The sequence below is a fragment of the Fonsecaea nubica genome, assembly GCF_001646965.1.
Source record: "Fonsecaea nubica strain CBS 269.64 chromosome Unknown Scaff32, whole genome shotgun sequence".
In the NCBI taxonomy this organism is placed as follows: Eukaryota; Fungi; Ascomycota; class Eurotiomycetes; order Chaetothyriales; family Herpotrichiellaceae; genus Fonsecaea; species Fonsecaea nubica.
Genome location: NW_019173705.1, coordinates 74,728 through 97,412, shown reverse-complemented (window position 1 = coordinate 97,412; position 22,685 = coordinate 74,728). Strand labels below are relative to the sequence as shown.

The window sequence follows — 22,685 nt, the reverse complement described above, 5'->3', positions numbered from 1 at the left end:
AATCGCCCTTTCTCACACCTTGATGGGCATCGATCAACACGATGGTGGCCCTTTCTCAGTCGGATGTAGCGGACATCAACACTCTCTCACGCTATCTGTCTTGCTCGCAAGTCTCTTCGCTCTACGCCTGCTCTGCCGTCGATGTCGTTGTCTTCTGTGGCAACGCAATCCTGCCCATTGCCGACCACGTCTTCTCAGTCCTGGAAGCGCGTCAAGATCTGACAAAGGTCCTGGTCATCTGCGGCGGGATTGGACATTCTACACGATTCCTCTATGAAGCTGTTCGCGCCCATGACCAATACTGTCGGCTGGCCGATGAAATTGATGGGCTTCCCGAGGCTGTCGTCTATGAGCGGATTCTCTCCGGGTATTACCCCAAACTCCATGGACGAATCAAGTCGGGTGAGATGAAATGCATTATTGAAGCCAATTCGACCAATTGTGGAGCCAATGCCATTGAGACGCACCGAGTGCTCGAGGCAAATTCGATCCCACCGCCCAGATCCTGTATCATCGTCCAGGAGCCGACGATGTCGCTGCGCACACTGGCTGCCTTTCAGCACACTTACCAAGACGTGGAGCCGTCTCCCGAGTTTCTCGCCTGTCCAACGTTCATCCCTCTGGCTTCTCTAGATGAAAATGGTATGCTGCGTATCACAGCAGACACATCAGGTATTGAGTCCTCCGCACTTTGGGATAGCCACCGTTTCATTGACCTTCTGATGGGGGAAATCCCTCGAATACGAGACGATAAGAACGGATATGGCCCAGAAGGAAAAGACTTCATTGTTCACGTTGATGTTCCAGAGGAAGTGGAGGCTGCCTGGGCGCGGCTCAGCAAAATCCTGCACTTCAAGCGCTGATATGCTATATTGAGTCTTCACTTGGCTGCAACCCGGCAGCGTGTAATTGTCTATCAGGGACAGGTATACGACCTTGAAAAGCTGAGTGGACTTTCTGGCCAGATGCGTCCGGCTCAACCGTCGACGTGGAAAGTTGTGTTTCTGAGATCCCCGACTTTGCGACATCACTCTCCATATCCACTATCGGATACTCGGTCGCCGACCACAATCGTCGTCCCCGTTAAACTTCATCCCACCAGGTTGGGTTGCCTCTTCCACTCTGGCCCTCGTACTTTTGCCGGCGATGCGAAGCACAGTCTTTTGTCTGTCCGGCCACGGTGCGATGTCTGTGCCCTTTGCACGGTTTGTTCTTTTTGGCATGCTTGCACAAGTTGTCCTTGGTGATCATGGCGCCTTTGCAGCCCGCGTTGGGACAGTGATGGTGGATTCGGATGGTTTCGCACATTGTTGCGTTTGGTCAGGTGTTGTCGGGCTGATTGTTTGCGACTTGCAAAGAGACGGCTATGCTGAGAAGGTCGACACGGACACTGACACTGGCAGTACAGGACAATACTTCTGACTGGGGGGGTTTGGCCTGGTTGGAACTTGGATTCGATATGGTCGAGACTGGAACGGAAGACTTGGAGAATTGGAAGACGGAGTGTTTGGGTCATGGGTCATTTATGGTCGATGCGTTGAGGCTCTTCGTGCACCCTGCGTCGCATGACACCCCATCTTGTCTGATGTTTGATCAAGGCAGAGCTACAAGCGGGTTCCCGCCCTCTGGGTCCTGAGCGAGCCCGCGACGTCAGCTCCAGAAAGACACACCCTTTGTGGGTGGGGGGTTTGGGTTGGTTTGTTTCCATGTGTGTATGCGTGTATGTGCGTGTGTTGTCGTGTTTTCCTGTTTCCCAAATGTTACTACAAGCTTACGTCTTCAAACAATCTCAATCTCGTAGACGGGTGGAGGAGGCGAGGGTGTGTACCCGTTGTTACCTATGTACATACAAACATACATAGCTACTTCGCTTCTCTACCACCTATCTACCCACTCACCCACCTACATACCTCCTCGTACGTACATACCTGCCTACCTGCCTACCTGCCTACCTGCCAACCTACCAAAACAGGCAAGTGACACGAACCAGACTTTTCAAATCTCAAGCTCCAACGGGTGTTTGCTTGCTTGCTTCCTCGTCTCGTTTGCTTCCTTGCTTGCTTGCCTGCTGCTGCTTGCCCCCCCTCCCCTCCCCGCTAACTGACGATGCCCCTCTGTTCTTGTTTCGTTTCAGACCACAAGATCACGAAGAGCAAACTCGGTAATGGGATCGATCAGATCAGATCGGATCGGATCGCTAAGCTAAGCTAAGGTAAGGTGAGCGGTGAGGCTGGCTGGTAAGTGGCACATAGTACGTACCTAGTATTTAAGAAACGGGTAACAAGTAACGAGTAACGAGTAACGAGTAACGAGTAACGAGAAACAAGTAGCAAGTAACATTGGCCAGTGGTCCTGTGACTGGTGGCTGTCTGACTGGCTGGCTGGTGGCCGTTGGTCGTTGGCCCAGATGAGAATTTGCCATTCGTCCAGGTCACCGGACTGATTGATTGATTGTGATGTGGAGGGTTTTTTGTTTGTGTGTGTGCCTCTCTCTCTGCGAGAGCAGAGGACGGGAGGGGAGGAAGTAGATGCACACATACACACATATACACAATAGATATAATAGATACATGACCACATACATGATAGGGACAGCGGTACATGTACACACAGTACATAGAAGACTCATATGTAGATAGATACAGCATATACCTACCTACCTACCTACCTACCTACAGCAGGTACATAGGTAGTATATCCAGACCAATTACAAAACCCACCATACCACCCACCCCCCTTCGTCCCTTTGTCCGTTGTCCATCCATTTATTTCCCTCCCCAAAAACCACAAAACCACGACGTGGAAAAAAACGAGGAACCACAGGTAAAGGTTTCAGGAATTCATAATCATAACTCATATTTTTGGGGGGGTCGTCATGTCGTGAAAAAAGGTCAGCAAGCGATACCGACCAAAGGTACTAACTAACTAGTAAGGTAAGGTAAGAGTATTAAATTACAATGCGGGATGGGGTATGTATGTAACAACAACGGCCGTCCAGTCCAACAACCAGGACGTAGAAAGGAAGGAAAGGGGGTATCTGCATGCATGCATGGATGGAGGTGTGTGTGTGTGAGTGTGAGTGTGTGGAAAGAACAAGGATTAAAAAAAAAGAAGAGAGAAAAACATCAAAGGCCACACACATCTCACACAAAACACACACATGCACACAAACATGGGCCACACAAGATCTCTCCCGTGGAACAAAGATTCGTCAAACGGAATTCTGTTCTTTTCTTTTTGAGATCTTCCCGATCGGATCGCCGTGATCCACCCCCCGTGCATTACCCTCCCATGCCGATCTTCGTTCACATTTCGTTTTTTCCGGTTCTGGGGATTTCGTGGCTTTCGTAGCTTTGCTTTCATCTTCGTCATATGTTCCCCGTGGTAGAGGTGGTGGAAGGGGTGGTCCTCTCTTTTGGTCGGTCGGGTGGGTGTACCGTTCCATGCCATGAATTGGAATGGCAAGAGAACATCAAGTCACGGCAAACTTGGTCTCGGTCTCGGTCTCGGTCCCGGTCGCAATCTCTGTCGTCCATGACGAAAGTCCATGGTAATGGCAAGCCCATCCAATGGGAAAAGTGGGAAACTGATGGAGTCTCTCGGTTTTGCCCTCTCCATGATGAAGTTGTGAGAGGGAACCAAGCAAGCGAGCACACTCAAGCAAGCAAGTAGACAGCGAGATCCATCATACACACACAAAACAGGTTTTTCCCCACCAATTGACAAGTCAAGGGGCGAGGCAGGCGTAAGGTTTGGCAAAAAAAGGGATGCCTAATGCCTGAATGCCTATTACCTTGCCTTGCCTTGCCTAGCCGGTCAGGCCAGTCTGTTTGCCGGTCAAATCACGACACCCCAACGTCGATCCTGGCGCAGTTGGCAATGGTCGAGCGCACTCGCCGGTGGAACCCGCCGTCGGCAGCCGTGTCGTACATTTCGCTAATCTGCCGGGGTAACATGCCTACGCGGCTGATTCGCTGTCTGACGGCCTCCTTGGCAGGGCCCAGGGCGTTGGCGATGCCGTCCACCCCGATCCGGAAATTGTAGCAGATGAGCTTGTCGTGCTTGACCCCCGGGTAGTTCTCGGACGAGGCCGCGACCGAGAACTTCAGCTTCGAGTTGGCAAACGCAATGGCCGCCGACGGCGTGAAGCAGTACTGCTCCAGCACTTCGGCTTGGATCGCCGACATGTCCAGCTCGGGTTCGGGTTCGGGTTCCCAGCAAGGGGACGAGCACACGCTTGTCGCCGGCGTGGAGACAGGTGACGAACTGCCGCTGGAGATGGAGCTTCGAGGAGAGCCACGTGGTGATCGTGGTGATCGTGGCGACCGAGGCGACCGCGGTGAGCGAGGTGAGCGAGGTGAGCGAGGTGAAGGAGGTGCATTCATGTCGGCATCAAGCCCGTCAAAGGCGAGCGCCAAGGTTCGGAAATGCGAGGATGAGCAGGCGTCCAGTGTTCGGGCATAGAAGCGAGTCTCGAGAACCTTGAGCCGGGGGAGATCGCCGACACAGATGTCGACGAGAGTGATGTGGTCCTTGAGGATTGTGTCGGCGTCGGTGCTGTCGCCAAAATCGACCGCGATGTGCGTCAACGACGATTTGATCAGTGGATGGATATCCGGGTCCGACAGGAATGCCAGGGCGTCTGACGACGACCGAAAGACCAGCGCATTCAGACTGTAAAATAACGTGATGGCCTCTGACCGGATCAGCTGGCAGGTATCCAAGAATCCACGAGGGTCGTCTCTGGGGGGCCGCGATGGACGGAGTCGACGTTGCGACGGACACCTCAGCCTTAGCGGTTGCGACTGCTGGAAGGCGAATTTATAGATGAGATTCCTGACCTCGGGGGGAAGGTTCAATAGCATGGAAGACATGTCTGGAACTGGTGACGACGACGCCATGGTTGGTCGTCCTGTCTGGCGTGAACCCGCAAAGGTATGTTTCGAGGTTCAACAGGTTGAACCGATGCTGAAAGAGAAAGGCGACAGAGATAGAAAACAACAACAGACAACAGTTCGACCGTTGAAAGGGGGTACACAAGATAGTGACCGGGTCTGTCTCTCTGGGCTACAGCGACAACAAGAACTCGGGGAATAATGTCGTTGAGAAATAATAATCGAATCCACCAGGGGTCTGTGCTATCGGGTTGGTGGCGTCTTGGGGCGTTGCCTGTGTGCACGGCGGTTCAATAATTGATCCAGCAAGGCGGTACTCGTGAGAGGCAGCCCGGGGCCAAAATTGTACAGAGGGCTACTAAATTAAGAGTCGAGTCGATCCCGCAATCTCGTTTCAGAGAGCATCGAGGCGAAACGTGTTTTGGTGTTACTCGGTTCCTCGTCCACTTCAAAGGTCCAACACACACAAACACAACCTCTCTGGTCAAGAAACCAAGGGTGGGCTGAAAATCCGGGGTGGGAAAAGTCGAAGAATAACCCGCTGGGAAATGGGTTTTCCCAAGCTTAAGATAGTACTGTACCGAGTAGGTAGGCCAGGCTGGTTGAGTAACGAGAGTATGTCCAGTATGTCGTAGTTGACGGCCGTGTGGAGAGTGGCAGGCAGGTTCGAGCGAGAGACTCTGGCTGGAGCAGGAGAATGAGAGAGAAGGGGGGGGTTTCGCTTCAAGAGAGAAAAGGGCGAGGTTGGTGATGGGCATATACTCGCTAAAGTGCCATCTACCTTTTTTTCACTCTTTTTGTCGAGGGTGACGCTTGGTGGTGGAGGTTACCGTCGGTACTAGTTACTGGGGTGGTTGGTTGGTGACACGATTTGCGCCTCGCACCAAAGAGAAAAAGGGTCGGTTTGTTGGACTGTGACTTTTTCCTTTTCTTCGATGATACGAGTAGATTTTTGTTTAATTGACATGGGACCTGGCATGGCGCAATGTCTCAGTTTAGCCCCTTGTACCGTGGCCTCGTACCAGAAGAGGCAGGGCAAATCTGGGCTATAGCAGGTTTAGCTGCCCTCTGGGAAATTGGATTAAGGTACCTGCGCAGTGGGGAGCCGGGGTGGCTACGGAGTATCAGCCAATCATGTTTGGTAAAAGTGGAGTTTGAGCGTCAGGGGCTGCTGTGAGTGGCGGATATGCTCGGGGCTTGGGGCACTAGTGTCAACTAGCCGAGTCTTAGCAGAGATATTAATATCCGTAGCCTAATGCAAGCCACAAGGCACTGCTCCGCTCAGCCAATCATTTGGGCCTCCCTGGCAACCGCCCCAGCCACGGCCTTGCCAGAATCCCTGATCCAGCGAACTCCTTCCCTGAGGCTTCCGCTGGACCCCTGTTCATCTTGTGCTGTGCTGGTGCTGGCTGGAAACGACCATCTACAGCACTGGGCCCTCGGACTCACTGCTACGTCACTCGTGACCACATTCCGATAAGGTACGAGTACGACAACATGGTCACACACCACACCAAGGATGGGGGAGGCAAGATCCAGATTGCCAAAAGTGTGATTGTCCGCTCGCGCATCATCCGATCATGGTGATACTCGGTAAATGTCTGGGGGGTGCTACCTCCTTGATGGTACTTTGTAAGCTATTATCATCTACTACTTGTGCGTCCGAGGTACTCCGTATGTACCCCTCTGACAAGTCTGCCCGGCCTCCCTGCGAGGTATGAGGAAATCTCATGCCATCATCATCATCATCACCATCGGAGTTTTTCTCCCTCTTTCTCTGTTCCCCTCTTCTCTCAAAGATTTGTGCCACCACACGCCCCCCCCTCCTTGGTTCCATTTTAGACTTTCAACGCCATCTTTGTACTCACCTCTCCTACGCTAGCTCCACCCCCCGAGGCGAACTCGTGTTTGTCGTCCTGTGCCAATACCTTTGCGGTTAATTCGTGCCTTTGCATCTCGGTCGCATCCGCAAAATGTACCACCACCTCGTCACCAAACAAGGCATTGATCTCTTCCAGCGACTTGCCTCGAGTCTTTGAAAGAAATTGGGTTGGGTCAGTAATATCCTCGTCAAAAGAGACTGGAGTCTTCTTTCCTTACCTCGGGACACCAAAAGTAAAAGATCCAGATGTTGACAAAGGTCAGGCAGATGAAGACAATATAGTATTTCCATTTGATGTTTGCCAAGGCCGTCGGCGCAGCCTCGACATAGACCAACGTCGAGAGAAATGTCCCGGCGAGAGACCAGGCCACGCCCTGAGATCGGATGGTGGTAGGGAAGATCTCCGCTTTCATGCGGCCCAAAATATGCATGTCAGCGGGAATCCGGGGGATGCAACCTTTTTTTGCTGCGAGTTCCGATATGGCTCGCGCGAGACGAAAGAAAAAGATGACAAAAGAATGAGGAATGTTCCCCCCCGCCCGTGCACCACAGTCTTACCATGGGCTCACAAAAGGCCGCCTTTCCGACCACCACGCTGGGATGCCGGCAGAAGCCTTACGGCCCCGCTCCGATCAGATCAGGGCACCACCCGTTCGTCGTACCACCGACTTCTATTATTGCTGGCTGCGCTGGCCGGGGAGGGTCTCATGCATGGAAGGTGAAGAGAAAGTGGGACAAGAAAAAGAGAAAGAGAAAAAGGGAATCACTCACAGCAATAAACATAACCCACCACATCGATGCCACCCCCATAGAAGCTGATGAAGCAGAAGGAGAAGAACACCCCCATGGACAACCCGGCCTTGTTGGTGGTACCCGCATACTCGGCTATCATGGCGGTTTCCAGGCACACCGACAGCATGCATCCGGTGAGGCCGGCGACTATATTTTAAGCGACCGCCGCCCTTTTTAGCCCTTTTGCCATTCCGATGGGTCACACAACAAAAGGGAGGGGGAATGAGAGTTGGAACACTTACGCAGAAGTGGTTTTCGTCCTACTCTGTCCAAGAGCAGCGCCCCAATGAAGTTGGAAATGGTCGCGACGGTGACATAGGCTGCTCCCAAAATCAAGGGCACTCCGCCGGTGAGTCCGAGATTCTGGTACAGGGATACAATGTATACTGACAAACCCCATCCCCACCCAGCATAAGAGTCAGTGCAAGCTGAGACTTTGACGCAGTGTAGCCTTGTTTTGCGTGTTTTCAAAGCCGGGCTCTCGGAAAGGCTTACCGTAGATCACCTGGGCACCCGTCGATTGTGCGGCATACTGGATGAAGAAACCCATCCAGAAGCGCTTCCGGTAGGTCTTGTTTGTGAACATGCCGCGCCATCCCCACTGCTTCCACGCGGCCGCGTCTACTCGCACCTGCTCGGTCATTTGGTAGAATTCCTCGCGCGCATATTGGAGACCTGCTTCGTCCTCGGCTGCGCCACCGTGCAGCCGCCTGACGATATTCCAGGCCTCCTCGCGTCGGTCTCGGGTGAGCACTGTTGGACCAATGTGAGCGTTCGGGGCCAGGTAGGCCATTTGTGCCCAAAAATGGTGACTTACGCCAACGAGGGGATTCCGGGATCCAGGGACCACACACGGCCAACGCAAGGGGCGGGATGATGGACAAAGAGATGGGGAATCGCCATTGGAAGGAAAGGTTCGACGAGTAATACGTGCCAGCGCCCACCCAGCCGGCAATGGCGTATCCCAAGACAATCCAGGTGCCGTGTTGGCCGACGAGAAAGCCTCGCGCGTTGGGAGGTGCTGATGTCCCCGTTAGCAGCAACACCCACTGAATCTGGTTGCGAAGGGACACGTACAGATTTCAGATTGCATGATGGGAATCAAAACTACCATCATGCCTATTCCAGTACCCGCAATGAAGCGCGAAACCAGGAACATGGCCATGTTGACGGAGCCCGTCTCGAGGGCACCGCCCACGACGTTGACGGCCGACGCCAAATACATGGTCTCCTTTCTGCCGCGGGCTTCGCACATCCAGCCCACATGCAGCGCCCCAAACAGTGCTCCTGCACAATACAGGCCATTGATGGTGCCGGTGATGGCGTTGGTGTAGTCCGAGTTGGCTTTGAGGTTGAAGTATTGGATGAAGCCGGGCTGCCCGATGGTGTTTGAGATGACGGAGAAGCCGTACCCAAAGGTAAGACTGCCCAGGGTCAGGACCAGGATGATGCGTAGGTTGTAGAAGGTGTATGTCCTAGCCATCTTGTTACACGTACTGATAGCAAAAGGAGATGGCGAGATGATTCATGAATGTTGCATCTGGGGCGACTTGTGGGGTCTCCACGCATTGATATACATTGTTTCCATCTCCATACTGGGGGTTCTCGCTAACACGCGACCACGATACTCGTCGTGGAGAGACCTTGACAGTCAAAGGTCTGACTACCACTAGGCCTTAGCCTATACCAGGCTTACCCGGTTATCCAGCCCAGATGATGGCCATTTCACCCGACCTTGTGGCGACGCAATGGTAGACAGTGTTTTTGGTGCAGGGCTTCCTATTCCAGCTGGGTCTTTACGTATTGTTTTTTTTGTAAGGCACAGGATGGCTTTTGTCACCTTATTGCGGGGGTGACAGGGAGATGAGATGCTCTGCAAGTACGAGGTACCAGATGTCGCCTCTTTCGCATTGCAGGGCGTGAGATGGTCGTGATGTCTTCATTGGAGAGACAAGCACCGACCCTTGGCAAACAAAGGGGAAAACCTGCATTGTTGGCGTCGTTGGCACCGTCGATCTTCTCTCCATCGCTTTCTCCAACTTTCACCTCAAAGGATCATTGCCGATATAATGCCATAAGGCCAGGTGCTGAGGGGTGGGAAACAGCGCATGGGTCTCTAGCGGCTGTCAATGCCGCATACGCACGATCGGTGCGAGTCGGGATCGCTGGGGATTACCCTAAACCAGAAGTCCAGGTGAGTCGTTCTTCTGCAAGATCCATCCTTGCATCCAGAGACAGGTGGAGGATGAACCGAGGGCGGGCAATGGCCACAAAAGAGGGGGAAAGGGTGGGTGGTCTTCTTGTATTCCCTCTACGGCCACAATGGACGAGATGAAGGTCTAGGGACGGACCTTTCTCCTTTGACATATCGAAGGGGTACGCTCTCTATACTACACGGGCTTTGGTGGGCTCTCTATTGAGATGCTCTCAAGGCACATCCCACCATCTCCTCATCCACGTCAGGCGGTATGAATACCAGTAGCCTGACGGTCATCTCGGCCTCGATTCCGCCCCCTTGGTCTTACCCCGACCTTTTCGTCTCGCGCCCACAATCACTATTCATAAGGAACAGCCGTCTGGCCATTTCCCGGGACCATAGCCTATGAACTGACGGACCCCCTTCTCACCCTCCTCCCAACCGCCCTTTCGCCTTTGGGGAGTTGCCGAAAAAAAAAGAACACAATGGCTCCACCCATAATGGACCAGCCGCATCAGACCTCTTCGACGCAGCGAGGGCGTCCTCGACAGCGCTCGGCCGTCGCTTGTACCTGGTGCCATGCCAGGCGTGTCAAATGCAATGCCGCGGCCAAGGGGACGCCATGTTCCAACTGCGAGGCCGGCGGGCGCCACTGCATGCTCATCGAGAGCAAAAGGGGCAAGAAGCGGAAAGTGTCGACCTCTCCCTCGGCCACTCAACGCGACCTGTCTAGTATTGCCCAGGCTTCGCCTACAGAGACAACCCCGGGCCATGGCAACGTCTACGACCCCCTCAAGGGTGTGAGGAACCAGCCCAAGAATCCCCAGGAGAGCCATAAACCTCGGACAGGGTCGACCTCAACGGGTGTCTCTGACAAACCTGATCCGGCACAAGACTCGCAGGAGACTCTGTATGCTCAGGTGCTTGACAAGGCGACCGATACCGGAATGCTGCAGCCAGATGTCAAAGAAGGCGTTGTCCATGTCATGTACATGGGGGAGACGTTCAACTTGACGCACCTGTTGCGCCAGACGAACCCGGACTCTGCACGGTCTACACGAAAGAGACACTACGTGGTCCGGTTCAATCCCAAGAACCGGACGGCCGACCCTGTAGAAGAGCAACAGGAGGAAGAGGAGGACAATGCGCTTACGTCGTTTCTCCAGCATCAAGGCTGCTTCCGCTTGCCGTCCGTCCATACTTGCTACCAGCTATTCCAGACCTATTTTGAATATGTTCATCCTCACTACCCCATCCTTGACCGCGAAGATTTTGCTGCGCAATACACTGATCTGCAGAACCCAGCGTCGTACCTGTTGCTCCAGAGCGTCCTGTTCATGGCCTCGGGACACTGCGAGCTGTCGGTCCTGCTCGAGGCCGGGTTCGAATCGAGATACCACGCGCGAAAGACTTTCTTCCAGCGCGCAAAGGCCCTGTACGACAACGACCACGAACCCAACAAGGTGACGGTCGTCCAGGCCATGTTTCTCATCAGTTTCTGGTGGAACGGGCCGACGGATCAGAAGGACACGTGGCACTGGCTGGGCATCGCCATCAGCCTCGCGCTGACGCTGGGCATGCACCGATCGACGCAACTGTCCGACATGAAACCCAGGGATCGGTGCCTGTGGAAGAAGATCTGGTGGTCACTCTTCGCCGAGGACAAGCACGCGGCGACCGCGCTGGGCCGACCGGTCCACATCCGCCGGAGAGACTGCGACGTCGAACCACTCGAGATTGGCGATTTCGACGACGAACCGCGTGTCGCGAGACCAGACATCTTCGGCCGCCCCGAACGGGTTGACGGGCTCTATGTCATCGCGTTGGTCGAGCTTTCCATGATCGCAGAGAGCATCGTCGAGAGCTCCTTTACCGCCTTCAACGCCACCACCTCGGACAATGCCGACATGTTCCAGTCGTGCTCTCAGGCACTGGAGCAGTGGCGGTCGGGACTCCCGCTTGAACTGCGCATCGAATGCACCAGCAACTGCCTGTGGACGAGCATGCTGCACATTGCACACAGGTAGGTACCTGTAACCTAGACACATTTCCCCTCTTCCTCTCTCGCGCGCGCGGATAGGATAGAATAGGATCAGAATACTTCTCCCGCCCCTAAATCTCCTGTTTCTGTTGGACTAACCATTTGTCCCGCGTGGGTGCGGGTGTTGGTGTGTGGATAGTTGGTTCGAGATCGTCACGCACCGGTCCATCTCGCCGCAGAACCTGTCGCCGCCGTCGATGAAGACGGCGCACTGCCTGGCCATGGATGCCGCGAACCGCATGGTCCGCATCGTCGAGGAACTGCTCTCGCAGTCGCACATCCTGCACTGCCCGATCCACATCGTGCCCGCGCTCTTCGCCGCCATGGGCATGCAGGCCGTCGACATCTGTTCGGGCCAGTCGATCCTCGAACAGCTGGGTGTGGTCAAGGTGCGCCTGGCCATGATCGCCTTGCGCGAGCTGCAGAGCACCTGGCCCGTCAGCGGCTGGATCTTCCGCCTCTTTGCAAAGATCGTCCGCCGCATCCGCCACGGCGACGAGCTCCTCCCCCACGAACCTGTCAATGCTTCGCCTCCCGTGCTGATGAAGATGAAGATGAATAGTCAAGATGTCGCTGCTGACAAGGGCGACAGTCCTGTACCGCAGAGCCAGGTCGTCATTGACCAGCAGCATCAAGAGCAGCACCAACAACAATCAGTGTTCACCGGCAAGGCTCAGTACGGACAAGGACAAGGTCAAGGTCAAGGTCAAGACCCAAGCCTCACACCGACGACGACGACGACAGCAGCGTACACAATATCGACCACCAATCCAGCCGGACGGTATCTCTTCGCCGAGACATCCAGCCTGGCAATGCCCGTGAGCTATCCAGCAGACTGGGGGACCATCCTCGACGACGGGGCCTGGGCTGATTTGGAGTATGAATTTTGAAAATTGAAGAGCAATAAAACACCTGAGTCGAAACATGCTCAAATTAAAAGAGCCTTGGAAGACAGACGTCTGTAGTGCGTACGATATGAGGCAACGATACCTGAGACCTGATTGTTATTGTGTCAGAATAGACACCAAAACCCGATACCCATCACAAAGACACACTCACACTCACATGAAGAGCCAATCCCGGCATCATGGGCGGGAGTTTCAACTCCTGTCTATTCCTCGATTCCCTAGTCCATTCAGCCTCTCTCCCCCTCTAGCTTTGTGCAGCTGTATAGCACAGCATTGTTCAAACAAACCGAAACGCCAGCTGCCCAAATCCTGGCAAGGAACCCAAAAAGACAACTTTTCCCTTGTCCCGTACAGCGCCCAGCGCCCACTAAATGCCCCCATTGATGGTATCCCGCACATAAATGGTAACCTGGTTGTAAATCCCAACAGCAACGTCTTTGTAAAACACGTATTGACTTTTTGTATGCTGCACTCCTCGCACAAAAGAAATTCGATCGTAATCCTAGGTCTCCCAGGTCGACTCGGTTGACCGAATCCCGCGTTCAGCATGAAACAATCTCGTCCGTCCCGGGAAGCGTCTGGCTCTGGACGTGGTCGGTAGAGGATTTCGGTATCGACAACTGATGCCCACGGTTTAGCGAGGCATGCTCAGTTATTTGCTGACCTGGCTCAATTCGCCCTCAGTCTTTTCGCAACGGAAGGATGGTGGCTCCGTTGGACTTGGGCCCTGTCTCGACCTTTCCCGTCACGACTCCCTCCAACTTGGCGGTGATTTTGGCAAAGAGTGGTTCCAGCTTCAAGTTCCAGAAGTGGCTGGCCACACCGACACAGGCAGCCATGACGACAGTCGCCAGGGCTCGCCGAAAACTTCCCGGCAACGGGTATCGCTCCATCTGATACTCTTCGCCATCTGGGGCGTGGTCGGTTACTAGCTGTTTCGCTTGGCCAAGGTGCAATGCCCACGCGAAGACGGTCCTCAGAAACATGCCGTGGATGAGGTAAATTGCAAAGCTGACCTTCCCAAGCCACAGAAGAGGTGGTCGGCTCAACATCCAACGGGCGTGAGGGGAGATGAGAATACCAAAAACAAGAAGAACTCCTCCCAGAGAGCCGTACATTCGTTCAAGAGCGCTTGTCGCTTCCGAGGGGAAATATTGTGTGGCGAAATCACGGAGCCATGCCGACCAGGATGCAGCTTCAGCAAAAGAACTAGGGTACGACATGAAGACCAGAGAAACCAAAATGACAGGCGGTGAAATGTAAGGCGAGTAAGGAGCCAATCTCTTGGGTATATCCGAGAGACTGAGTTCGCTCAGGGCAATACCCAGAAAGCAGCAGAGACCTGTCCAGGCTGCTGAGGATTAGCTTGTGCCTCATATGGAGCACTACTGGCAGGCAACTTACGATCACCAATCAACTGACTCCAGTTCAGAGACCAATACGCAAGGAAAAGCAAAGTGACTGTGCGCCAGGTAGGAGTCATGGTTACCACCAGCAATAAAGCGCTGATAATCATAATACTCCCTTGGAGTAGGTATATCAGAGCCCATTGCGGTTGATCATATTCATTTTCGTCGCCGTAAATCCAAGTCGCCCACAGAGCCCCGAGTAGGTCCAGGACTGCTTGCGGCCAGGTAGGGCTGGGCTCGGGAGTGTTGGTGTACAACCAGTATGCATCGCTCTGTGCTGACATGGAATACAGGTCCAAATTGCAAAGAAACCACGAGATGATGGTGGCAATGGTCGCCGGAAGGACAAGCCGAAAAACGCGACTGAACGACGACAAGGCTAGTTTCCGCAAGGCCTTATCGACTTGGTCTGTTCTGGCAAGTTGAATGGGCTTCAGTGCATTGACGAAACCCATGAGGATGAAAAATATGGCCACCCATGAATGACCACTGGCCACAAGGCGAAATATCGGTCGTTGGAAAAGGTATGGACTGTCGCTGAAAGGGGCACAACATGGCGGAACCAGCGCTCTCGCATAACATATCACAACATGGGAGGAAACCACAAATACTGCTGCAATGCCTCGTAGACCCTAGCTCTAATGTGTCAATAATCGTTTGTTGCTGCATTGAAATTTATCAAACGCCACCTACATCGGCCCAGCCGGTATCTTTCATGGCACGCTCTTTAACATCGGGAGGAAGCCGAAAAGAGGTCAATTGCTGAAGAGCCCGACTTGCTCTGTCCACCATGACGCTGATGATGATGATGATGAACTATGTTGAACATGGCAAAGGGACGAGAATTGCAGATGTGCGTTGTTCTTTTGCAGAAAGGCGCGCTAGAAAAGGTGCTGGTTCAGCCTCAGGCACGTTGGACGTGGGTTGTTTGACCCTAGAGTGGGTGACAGGGCTGGTTCAGGGTGTCTGTGGGCATCGACTGGTCGGATCGCCGTGTCCCTGTCCCGTGCCGCGCCAGGCGAAGGGGGCGAGGTGGTGCAAGGCCTGCAAGATGGTGGAGGTGGTGATGGAGGCGTTGGCGCAGACAGTGTTTGGGCTGTTCGCTTAGTCAGAAACTGCGCGCCTGGAGCATCTGTGCGCGGTACCAGACAGCCAACTGATGCGGTATCTGTCTCTTCTTATCTGTTTCAACTTGATCCATTCCTCTCCTCATCAAACGCTGCATGTCATTGTTATCACCGTCCCATGCCTGCAGATCTCGTCGTGACTCCCCTTGACCGCTCATGCACCCCTCGACGCGTCATCGCTTCTCCTGAGTGATGAACAACGATCAGCGCCACTTCTCTCTTGGGATTGGGAACTTGAAACACAGAAGTAAAAGACCCTTGCAGAGGGCAAGACCACGCACGCCCCACGCGTACGAGGTATCGAATACATGGAGCAGGTGCATGGGCAGAGCACACATGCCACATTACAATAATAAGGGGGAAAGTCAGACATAAATCTATGGTACAGACACTGTCGGGTCTCCAGGTTGGTAAATTCGAGGGGTATGGCATCTCTTGTGCCACCCTGCATAGAGCCATCGACAACCTCTCAAGTGTTACAGTAAAACCTCGCCATTCCCAGCACAATGGATCAGCAATCATCGTTCCCCTGGATCTTTGCAGGTAGCACGAAATCAATGGACACAACGCTAAACAGAAAATCGACATCTCCAAAGCACCACCCAGTTCCTTACAGAATCGGGGACCGTGCCTTTTGGTTTTCAAACGCCCCTCACATCCATTACGTGAATATCGCCTTTTCGAACGCGGCCACATCTCCCCCCGCGACTCTGACCGCCTTCAGTGCCGCCTCACTTAGCTTCTTTCTCTTTTCCCTCGCTTCCTGTTCTCTTCGTGCCCTGGTCTTGGAACTACCACTAGGTGCTACGTCACTCAGCAACTTTGCGGAATCCTTGGGCGTGAAGTTCACAAAATCAATCACCGCCCCTCCGCCGGTAGGCGTCTTGGGAGCTTTTGGCGTCCGAGGAGGTCGAGATGCCGATCTCGTCCGTGGCGTTGGAAGTGGATCTTGTGTGGCACTGTCCTTGATGGGCCCTGACTTGTGGATCGATTTCCGTCGGCTGTGACTGTAGTCGGTGACGCTGCGGGTTGGCGATCGCGCAGGGTTGCGTCGGGGACTGACGTTTGTTGGTGACACTGACGGCGACGGTGATCGGGATGGTGACCGTCGTTGTTTTCGAGGTGTAGTGAAAGGAGAGAGGTCAGGAAAGACGTGGGATTGAGGCGGTGGAAGAGGTGGATAAGAATACATTGGACTGGGCACCATGGTCGCAGGCGGATAAGGCAAGGCAACACCAATAGGGGCAGGGGCTGGTGGAAGGTAGGCCTGTGGCTCGTAGAGCACGGCTTGGCTCATCTGTTCCAGCTCCGGATAGTGCTCCGGATAGTGGATTCCGAGTCCTGTCAGTGAGTTATCATTTGGCTGGTGCAGAATCGGATGAGGCACCCGTTTCGGAGTGGGGGCAGCCAGTGCAGGGTAAGACTCTTCTGGTGCCAGCGTCGGTAGCGGAGGATGAGCAGTCATTGCGGGCGGTGAAAAGACAGCCTTTGAGTGCATGCTGAGGTTTGTATTCGAGGTATGCGTTCTACCCCCCTGCGAATGGGTTGAGCTACCCGATGATGGCAGGCTCGTGCTGGTTGGTGACGGCATTGAGTTTTGCCCGTGCATGCCATGTCGGTCGTGCAGAAAGAACGTGTCAGATCCATAAGACTGCTGGTCGAGTTGTGGCCTTTCATACTCTGGGCTGAGCAGCGCTGGATCAATGGCGTTGGCTTCTGCACGGCCTAGACATCTGTACTCGTCAAAATATGCATGGCCTTGGCTGGTAACGACGTGATTCTGGTTCATTATAGCTGTATTCATGTCACGGGCGAGGCGACCCTGTTCGCTCTGCTTGTTTACGGCGGGGCGTGGCTGCAATGGACGTTCATAAGGCATGCGCAGGTGGAAGTTCTGAAAGTCTTGTTGCCAATTGCTTGTATCGCCATGACCGGCGCGCGGCGATATTGGGAGTTGCGCATACATCGGGCTGGGTGACAAGGTGGTTTCGCGAGAGAAGGGAGGCCGACCATACGTGGTCGGGTCAAATGCTCCAGTAGCGGGCGAGGTGAAGAACCTCTTTGTTCGGCTGGGCGATGAAAGCTCCAGTGGCGACACGGGACCTTGCGCATGATGCAAGTTGTGGCCCATGGTGTTCATTGTTTGCATTTGTTCTGTTCGCTTTGTCTCTGCTCTGCGTGTCTTCTCCACCGCAAGCCTAGGAGGCTGTTGTCGCTGCTTCAAACACCATATGCCCTTGCGCCATGGTTGAGGAGGTGAATGCTCGACCTTCGCCGCTGAAGCATCAAGAGTAGGGAGCTTGTATTCATCTTGGTTGAAAGCGTCGGCGAAAAGGGCTTCGAATTGGTCGGGATGAGCCTTGTTTTCCTCATCACTGCCGTCCAATCTGTACATCTCCTCGTTGAAGAAGTCGTCAAAGGAATTGCCTCCATCGGGGATATTTGGAAAAAGCATCTTGAAGGGTTTGTCTTCTGCTTGGATCAAGCAGTCAGGAGAGCTTGTAAGAGACATTGGCAATCTTGGTAGACATCGTGAACGCTCGAGTTTTGTCAAAGGGATGACAGGGATGAGGGCAAGATGTACACCACACAAGGAAAGTAAACAACATTTCTGAGCACCCGGGAAACCCAGTAGCGAGGCTAGATTTGTGAGGAATGCGGCCAGAGTGGAATTCGTTGTATCCTGTGATCCGAGCGTTGACGGGATCAAGTCACCTGGAGAGAAGAGGTTGTGGAGGATTTCGAATTCTCTCAGGAAAGCCGTACTTGTGTCTTAAGCCAACTTTTGACGATATAAACATAGTGATCGATACAAAAATGTCCAGCTATTCGCTTGTGACAAGCAGTGTGGTGCTGCATATAGAATCTGGACCTCCTGGCTTTTGGTAGGTTCCTTGAAGCCCCCAATATCTCAAACCATATGTCATTCATTCTTTTCAGATCTTCACTCACCGTTCCCAAGAGTACCGACATGGTGCACTTGCGGGTTGCTAGAAATATGTATTACCGGATAGATCCAAAACCAATGCCGAACGAATATCGCACTCTTAACCATGGTCATGACATTCTTGACTTCTTACATCCAAAGAGAGCCCGGAACGAAGCCAAGGGATTCAAGTCAGGCAGGAGCATTGTGTTCGGTCGATATGGATATCACGCCATATTGCACGAGTGCAGTAGTTGGTGGTGGCAGTGGTGGCAGTGGCGGCAACAACTGCGCTGAGTCATAACTTAGATGGAGGCCACCAGCAGGGCGTCCGTTGGCGCCGGCCACCAACGTCATTGGGGGCCTGCAGGCTGATTTTGTGGGGGAGGCAAACAACACGAGGCCGACTGAGGACCGACTGAGGTGCAACCTTGGATTTATCAGCAAACCAGAATCTGTCAAGGCTGGGAAGAGAAAACATCGGAAGGCGAGTCCTTGGGAAAACTCTGGCTGACCCCCTCGGTACGGAACCCGGTAGATTGCGCAAGAGATCGAGCAATGGGCAACACAGCGTGGGTGATAAGAGGGTGGGAGGAGATAACCGCCTCCGGTATCTGGGCTCTCTAGCCGTGGCAATTGCTCACGCGGACAACGAAAATTGAGGTTTGAACCAAGAGGGGAAGCCTGCAGCAACGCGGGAGGACGCTGGCGTGGTCGAGAGTCAAGAGATTGAGTTTGATACCGGCTAAGATGCTGTCCTCCTTTCACCTGGGCGACGGCTGTTTGGTGAAATGAATCATGCCAGCGCTTCTAGTGCAGCTGAGAGGCTTCGGTTGCCTTCTGGGGGTTGCTAGCGTCCCTAGCCACCCTCCTTCTCCTTATTTTATTGGCCCGGCCACCGCTGTCCACCTTCCCCCACCTGTCCATTGCCACTCTGTCACTGCCTGCGCTCCCACGCCTGCCGCCTTCCCAACTTGCTCCTCCTACTTAAGCCGCTCCTCTCTCCTCTCCTACTCATCTTCCCTTCTTTATTACCACTCACTCCAACCTCACCCAACTTCACCCTTCCACAGGATCAACTTCCTTGCGCGATCTTTCCATCATCTCATCAACATACAACATCATCCGCTTCATCCTTCAACCCCGCAATCATGCAGATCTTCGTCAAGACACTTACTGGCAAGACCATCACGCTTGAGGTCGAGTCCAGCGACACCATCGACAATGTCAAGTCCAAGATTCAGGACAAGGAAGGCATTCCCCCGGATCAACAGCGTCTCATTTTCGCCGGCAAACAACTTGAAGATGGCCGTACCTTGAGCGACTATAACATCCAGAAGGAATCTACCCTTCACTTGGTCCTTCGTCTCCGCGGAGGCATGCAGATATTCGTTAAGACGCTTACCGGCAAGACGATCACGCTCGAGGTTGAATCGAGTGACACCATCGACAACGTCAAGAGCAAGATCCAAGACAAGGAAGGCATTCCTCCGGACCAACAACGTCTGATCTTTGCTGGCAAGCAATTGGAAGACGGCCGTACCCTCTCCGACTACAACATCCAGAAGGAATCAACCCTCCATCTCGTCCTCCGGCTTCGCGGAGGTATGCAGATATTTGTCAAGACACTTACTGGCAAGACGATTACACTGGAAGTGGAAAGCTCAGACACGATCGACAACGTCAAGTCCAAGATTCAAGACAAGGAGGGTATTCCGCCCGACCAACAGCGACTGATCTTTGCCGGCAAACAGTTGGAGGACGGACGAACACTGTCGGACTACAACATTCAGAAGGAGAGCACCCTGCACTTGGTGCTGAGACTGCGTGGAGGTCAGTAAGCAATGATAGTGGCAATTCGGGATCGATGAATCATGCGGCGTTGCGGCTTTCTATGGCGGAAAATGCCTTTGGGTTCTCTATGACATGACAGCGGACAACATACAGATAGTCCTCGGAATCAAATATTGCAGTTGGCGTAAATGCTAGCTGCAAGCTGGTTTTTGTCAACAAATGTTTCTTCTCATAATTAGATCGTGCGTGGTGATGTTGTTCATCCCTCCAGGCTGGTCATGTGACTCGTATCTCTACAACGTGGTAGGAAAATCACTACCGATCATATCAGAAGGTAGGATGACACGAAGCTTGATTTGCTTACCCTATGCGACATGGCATCGATGTCTCACAACATGATTGTTATTGCAATGAAGGGGCGGTGGAATTCATGAGCCATGAACTCCAATCCACTTCTCTTCACGATTATGTAAATCGGTCATAACGAGTGGAAGAAGTGATTCGATGCCGTCAGACTTCCTTCTTCGTGTGTTTCACTAAGTAGATTCCCTGTCTGTCTGTTTGTTTCTTGCTTCCTTTTCCCCATCCATCCATCCATCCACCCACCCTTTCATCCATGTCTGGACCTTTCACCATGTACCAATCGGTTCCAACATTGGGCCAATGATATGAGGCACGGCAGGGTCATCATGATCCTGGTGGTGCATAAACGACGCAGAGTACCAGAGGACCTGGTCCTGCTGTACAACGTCTTGGCCCGGGGTATTCATGATCTTCTGGAAGTTGGCTTGGGTGCAGTGGAGCGGGCCCGGAGGCCAATCTCCATCGATGCGCTTGCAGCCGTCATCGACCGGGGCGTCGGCCTTGACGAGCCATAGGTCGCCGACGCCGTAGCCGGTCGTGTCGCCCGCGTCGCCCTCCTTCCTGTCGGCCTTGCCTGGCATCAGCCTGTAGCCCCGGTTCGAGGCCGTGTTGACAATCTCCCAGTGTCGGTTGGTATCCTTCTTCATGTTGCCCGTGTACTTTTGCGCGATGCACTGGGCGCCGTCGCACTGGCGGACCTCGTTGTTCTTGGACGTTTCAATGTCAAAGTCGAAGCGCCAGTACGCGTGGTGATGATGCTTGACGCACACGCAGTGACGACTCTGTTGGAGCACCCCGCCGAATCCCCACCGCGGCGCGATCTTGCCATTGGCACCCAGAGTCCATTGAGAGACATATCGGTACCAGTCCGCCCACAGTTGCGACCTGATGACAACCCGGTCGTCGTAGACGTCGAACGAGACACCTCGAAAGCCCTCGTTATCGAGTCTGCCGTCGATGAACGTGGAGGATCTGCCTCCTGTGCACTCGCGGAATCCGGGCACCCCAGGAGCATCGGCACCAGGACAGTCAAATGGAAACTCTCTATCCACCCAGTCTCGATATGTAGGCCCGCAACCCGGAGACTTCTCCAGATAGTTGACGTTGAGAATCGGTAAATGTGCCTTCTTCAGCACCATTTTGTTCTTGTACCGTACGTTGTTCAATTCCACGCCAGAGCCAAGGCTCCCGGACGACGCTCCAGGTCTGACCACTTCCAAATCCCAAAGGACATTGTTTTGGAGGTCGGTGATTGTCACATGTGCCGTCCCGACCTGCCGACCTGACGCCATGACAGCCTCGTTCTCCGGTGTTCCTGAACAGCTTGGCAGTGCCTGGATGAGCTGGACTGGCGTCGCGGTCCGTGTGTACATGTTGACGTGGAACGAGCGCAGTGTATCGTTGCTGCTGTTGCCTGCTTGGATGTGAAGGATTCGAGACGTTGACCCATCAGAATTCGATTCATGTATGAGGGGTGGCATTCTGCTGAAGACGGTCGCATTGGGCCCGAACCCGGCGATTGAGGCTGCGTCGAGCAGTTCATCCTGGTTTGGAAGTGGCTGATCGTTCGTTATGTCAAGAGACGCAGCCGATAGAGGTCCAAGGGCGTCGTCGACATTCACGTAGACCGTCCTGCCATGTGCGTAATCTGCTACAACGGCTCGAAAGCTGTTGCGCTCATTCTTCTCGTTGGGTTCACGCAGATTGTCAACGTGGAGGAGCCTATGGGTTGTTCCGTTCAGGGCCTCGTTAACCTGCCCCGTCAAGGCATCACGAACTTGGCCAGAATCCAGGACTCTTGACACTGCAGTCTCAAGAGCGTTGCGATGCACCTGTGTTGTTGGAGTGCGGATGAATAGTTTCAAGGAGTGGGTGGTGGTGGTGGAAGCCAACACCGATTGCTCCTCCCAAGCAAACGCAAGGCTGAGGAGAGCCAATGCGGAGAGGAAGATATGATTCTGCAACCGTCAGTAAGTCTCTAGATGGTATTGCTTGACGCCCTGAAACTTTACCATGTTGAAAAATTGCTGGTCGGATGGTCTTGTCACCCGAGCCTTGGATGAGGGATGGCATCTAATATATAGATCTGCCTGCTGTCCACATGGACCAATTGAGATCAAAGAGCCACTCCAGTTGGCCAGCTGAGAGGACGAGTTTAGTAACGGGTTCGAGGATCAAGCACAGCAGTATGCAGCCTCTCCCGTTCGCTAACAAGTGTCCAGGATCCAAAGCGTGACTCCCACTATGGGCTCAATGCATGAAGCCCCAAGAGACCGGATTCGCTGATTCCCATGCATCCTGGAAACACAAATAGTGGCAAGCCTGGCAGGTTGCCTCGTCTAGACCCAAGG

At 53.6% G+C, this 22,685-nt stretch overlaps 8 protein-coding genes across 8 annotated transcripts; 3 read left to right on the top strand and 5 right to left on the bottom strand.

The window, feature by feature from the left end:
- Positions 1 to 41: 41 nt before the first annotated feature.
- On the top strand, positions 42 to 863 carry AYO20_05469 (hypothetical protein; the record flags this gene model as incomplete). The annotated part of the gene is made up of 1 exon (XM_022643763.1): positions 42 to 863. The coding sequence occupies one exon, from the start codon at positions 42 to 44 to the stop codon at positions 861 to 863; it is 822 nt and encodes a 273-aa protein (XP_022500227.1).
- A 2,979-nt stretch (positions 864 to 3,842) lies between these two features.
- AYO20_05468 (hypothetical protein) lies at positions 3,843 to 4,901 on the bottom strand (the record flags this gene model as incomplete). The annotated part of the gene is made up of 1 exon (XM_022643762.1): positions 3,843 to 4,901. The coding sequence occupies one exon, from the start codon at positions 4,899 to 4,901 to the stop codon at positions 3,843 to 3,845; it is 1,059 nt and encodes a 352-aa protein (XP_022500226.1).
- Positions 4,902 to 6,733: 1,832 nt separating this feature from the next.
- Positions 6,734 to 9,052, bottom strand: AYO20_05467 (hypothetical protein; the record flags this gene model as incomplete). The annotated part of the gene is made up of 7 exons (XM_022643761.1): positions 6,734 to 6,928; positions 6,996 to 7,151; positions 7,568 to 7,716; positions 7,812 to 8,003; positions 8,065 to 8,322; positions 8,387 to 8,590; positions 8,647 to 9,052. The coding sequence occupies 7 exons, from the start codon at positions 9,050 to 9,052 to the stop codon at positions 6,734 to 6,736; spliced, it is 1,560 nt and encodes a 519-aa protein (XP_022500225.1).
- A 1,199-nt stretch (positions 9,053 to 10,251) lies between these two features.
- On the top strand, positions 10,252 to 12,697 carry AYO20_05466 (hypothetical protein; the record flags this gene model as incomplete). Its single annotated transcript, XM_022643760.1, has 2 exons — positions 10,252 to 11,789; positions 11,947 to 12,697. 2 exons carry the CDS (start codon positions 10,252 to 10,254, stop codon positions 12,695 to 12,697), a joined length of 2,289 nt encoding a protein of 762 aa, XP_022500224.1.
- Positions 12,698 to 13,395: 698 nt separating this feature from the next.
- AYO20_05465 (hypothetical protein) lies at positions 13,396 to 14,579 on the bottom strand (the record flags this gene model as incomplete). Its single annotated transcript, XM_022643759.1, has 2 exons — positions 13,396 to 14,066; positions 14,120 to 14,579. 2 exons carry the CDS (start codon positions 14,577 to 14,579, stop codon positions 13,396 to 13,398), a joined length of 1,131 nt encoding a protein of 376 aa, XP_022500223.1.
- A 1,333-nt stretch (positions 14,580 to 15,912) lies between these two features.
- Positions 15,913 to 17,706, bottom strand: AYO20_05464 (hypothetical protein; the record flags this gene model as incomplete). Its single annotated transcript, XM_022643758.1, has 1 exon — positions 15,913 to 17,706. One exon carries the CDS (start codon positions 17,704 to 17,706, stop codon positions 15,913 to 15,915), a length of 1,794 nt encoding a protein of 597 aa, XP_022500222.1.
- Positions 17,707 to 19,328: 1,622 nt separating this feature from the next.
- Positions 19,329 to 20,018, top strand: AYO20_05463 (polyubiquitin; the record flags this gene model as incomplete). Its single annotated transcript, XM_022643757.1, has 1 exon — positions 19,329 to 20,018. The coding sequence occupies one exon, from the start codon at positions 19,329 to 19,331 to the stop codon at positions 20,016 to 20,018; it is 690 nt and encodes a 229-aa protein (XP_022500221.1).
- A 582-nt stretch (positions 20,019 to 20,600) lies between these two features.
- On the bottom strand, positions 20,601 to 22,349 carry AYO20_05462 (hypothetical protein; the record flags this gene model as incomplete). Its single annotated transcript, XM_022643756.1, has 2 exons — positions 20,601 to 22,292; positions 22,347 to 22,349. The coding sequence occupies 2 exons, from the start codon at positions 22,347 to 22,349 to the stop codon at positions 20,601 to 20,603; spliced, it is 1,695 nt and encodes a 564-aa protein (XP_022500220.1).
- Positions 22,350 to 22,685: the final 336 nt, after the last annotated feature.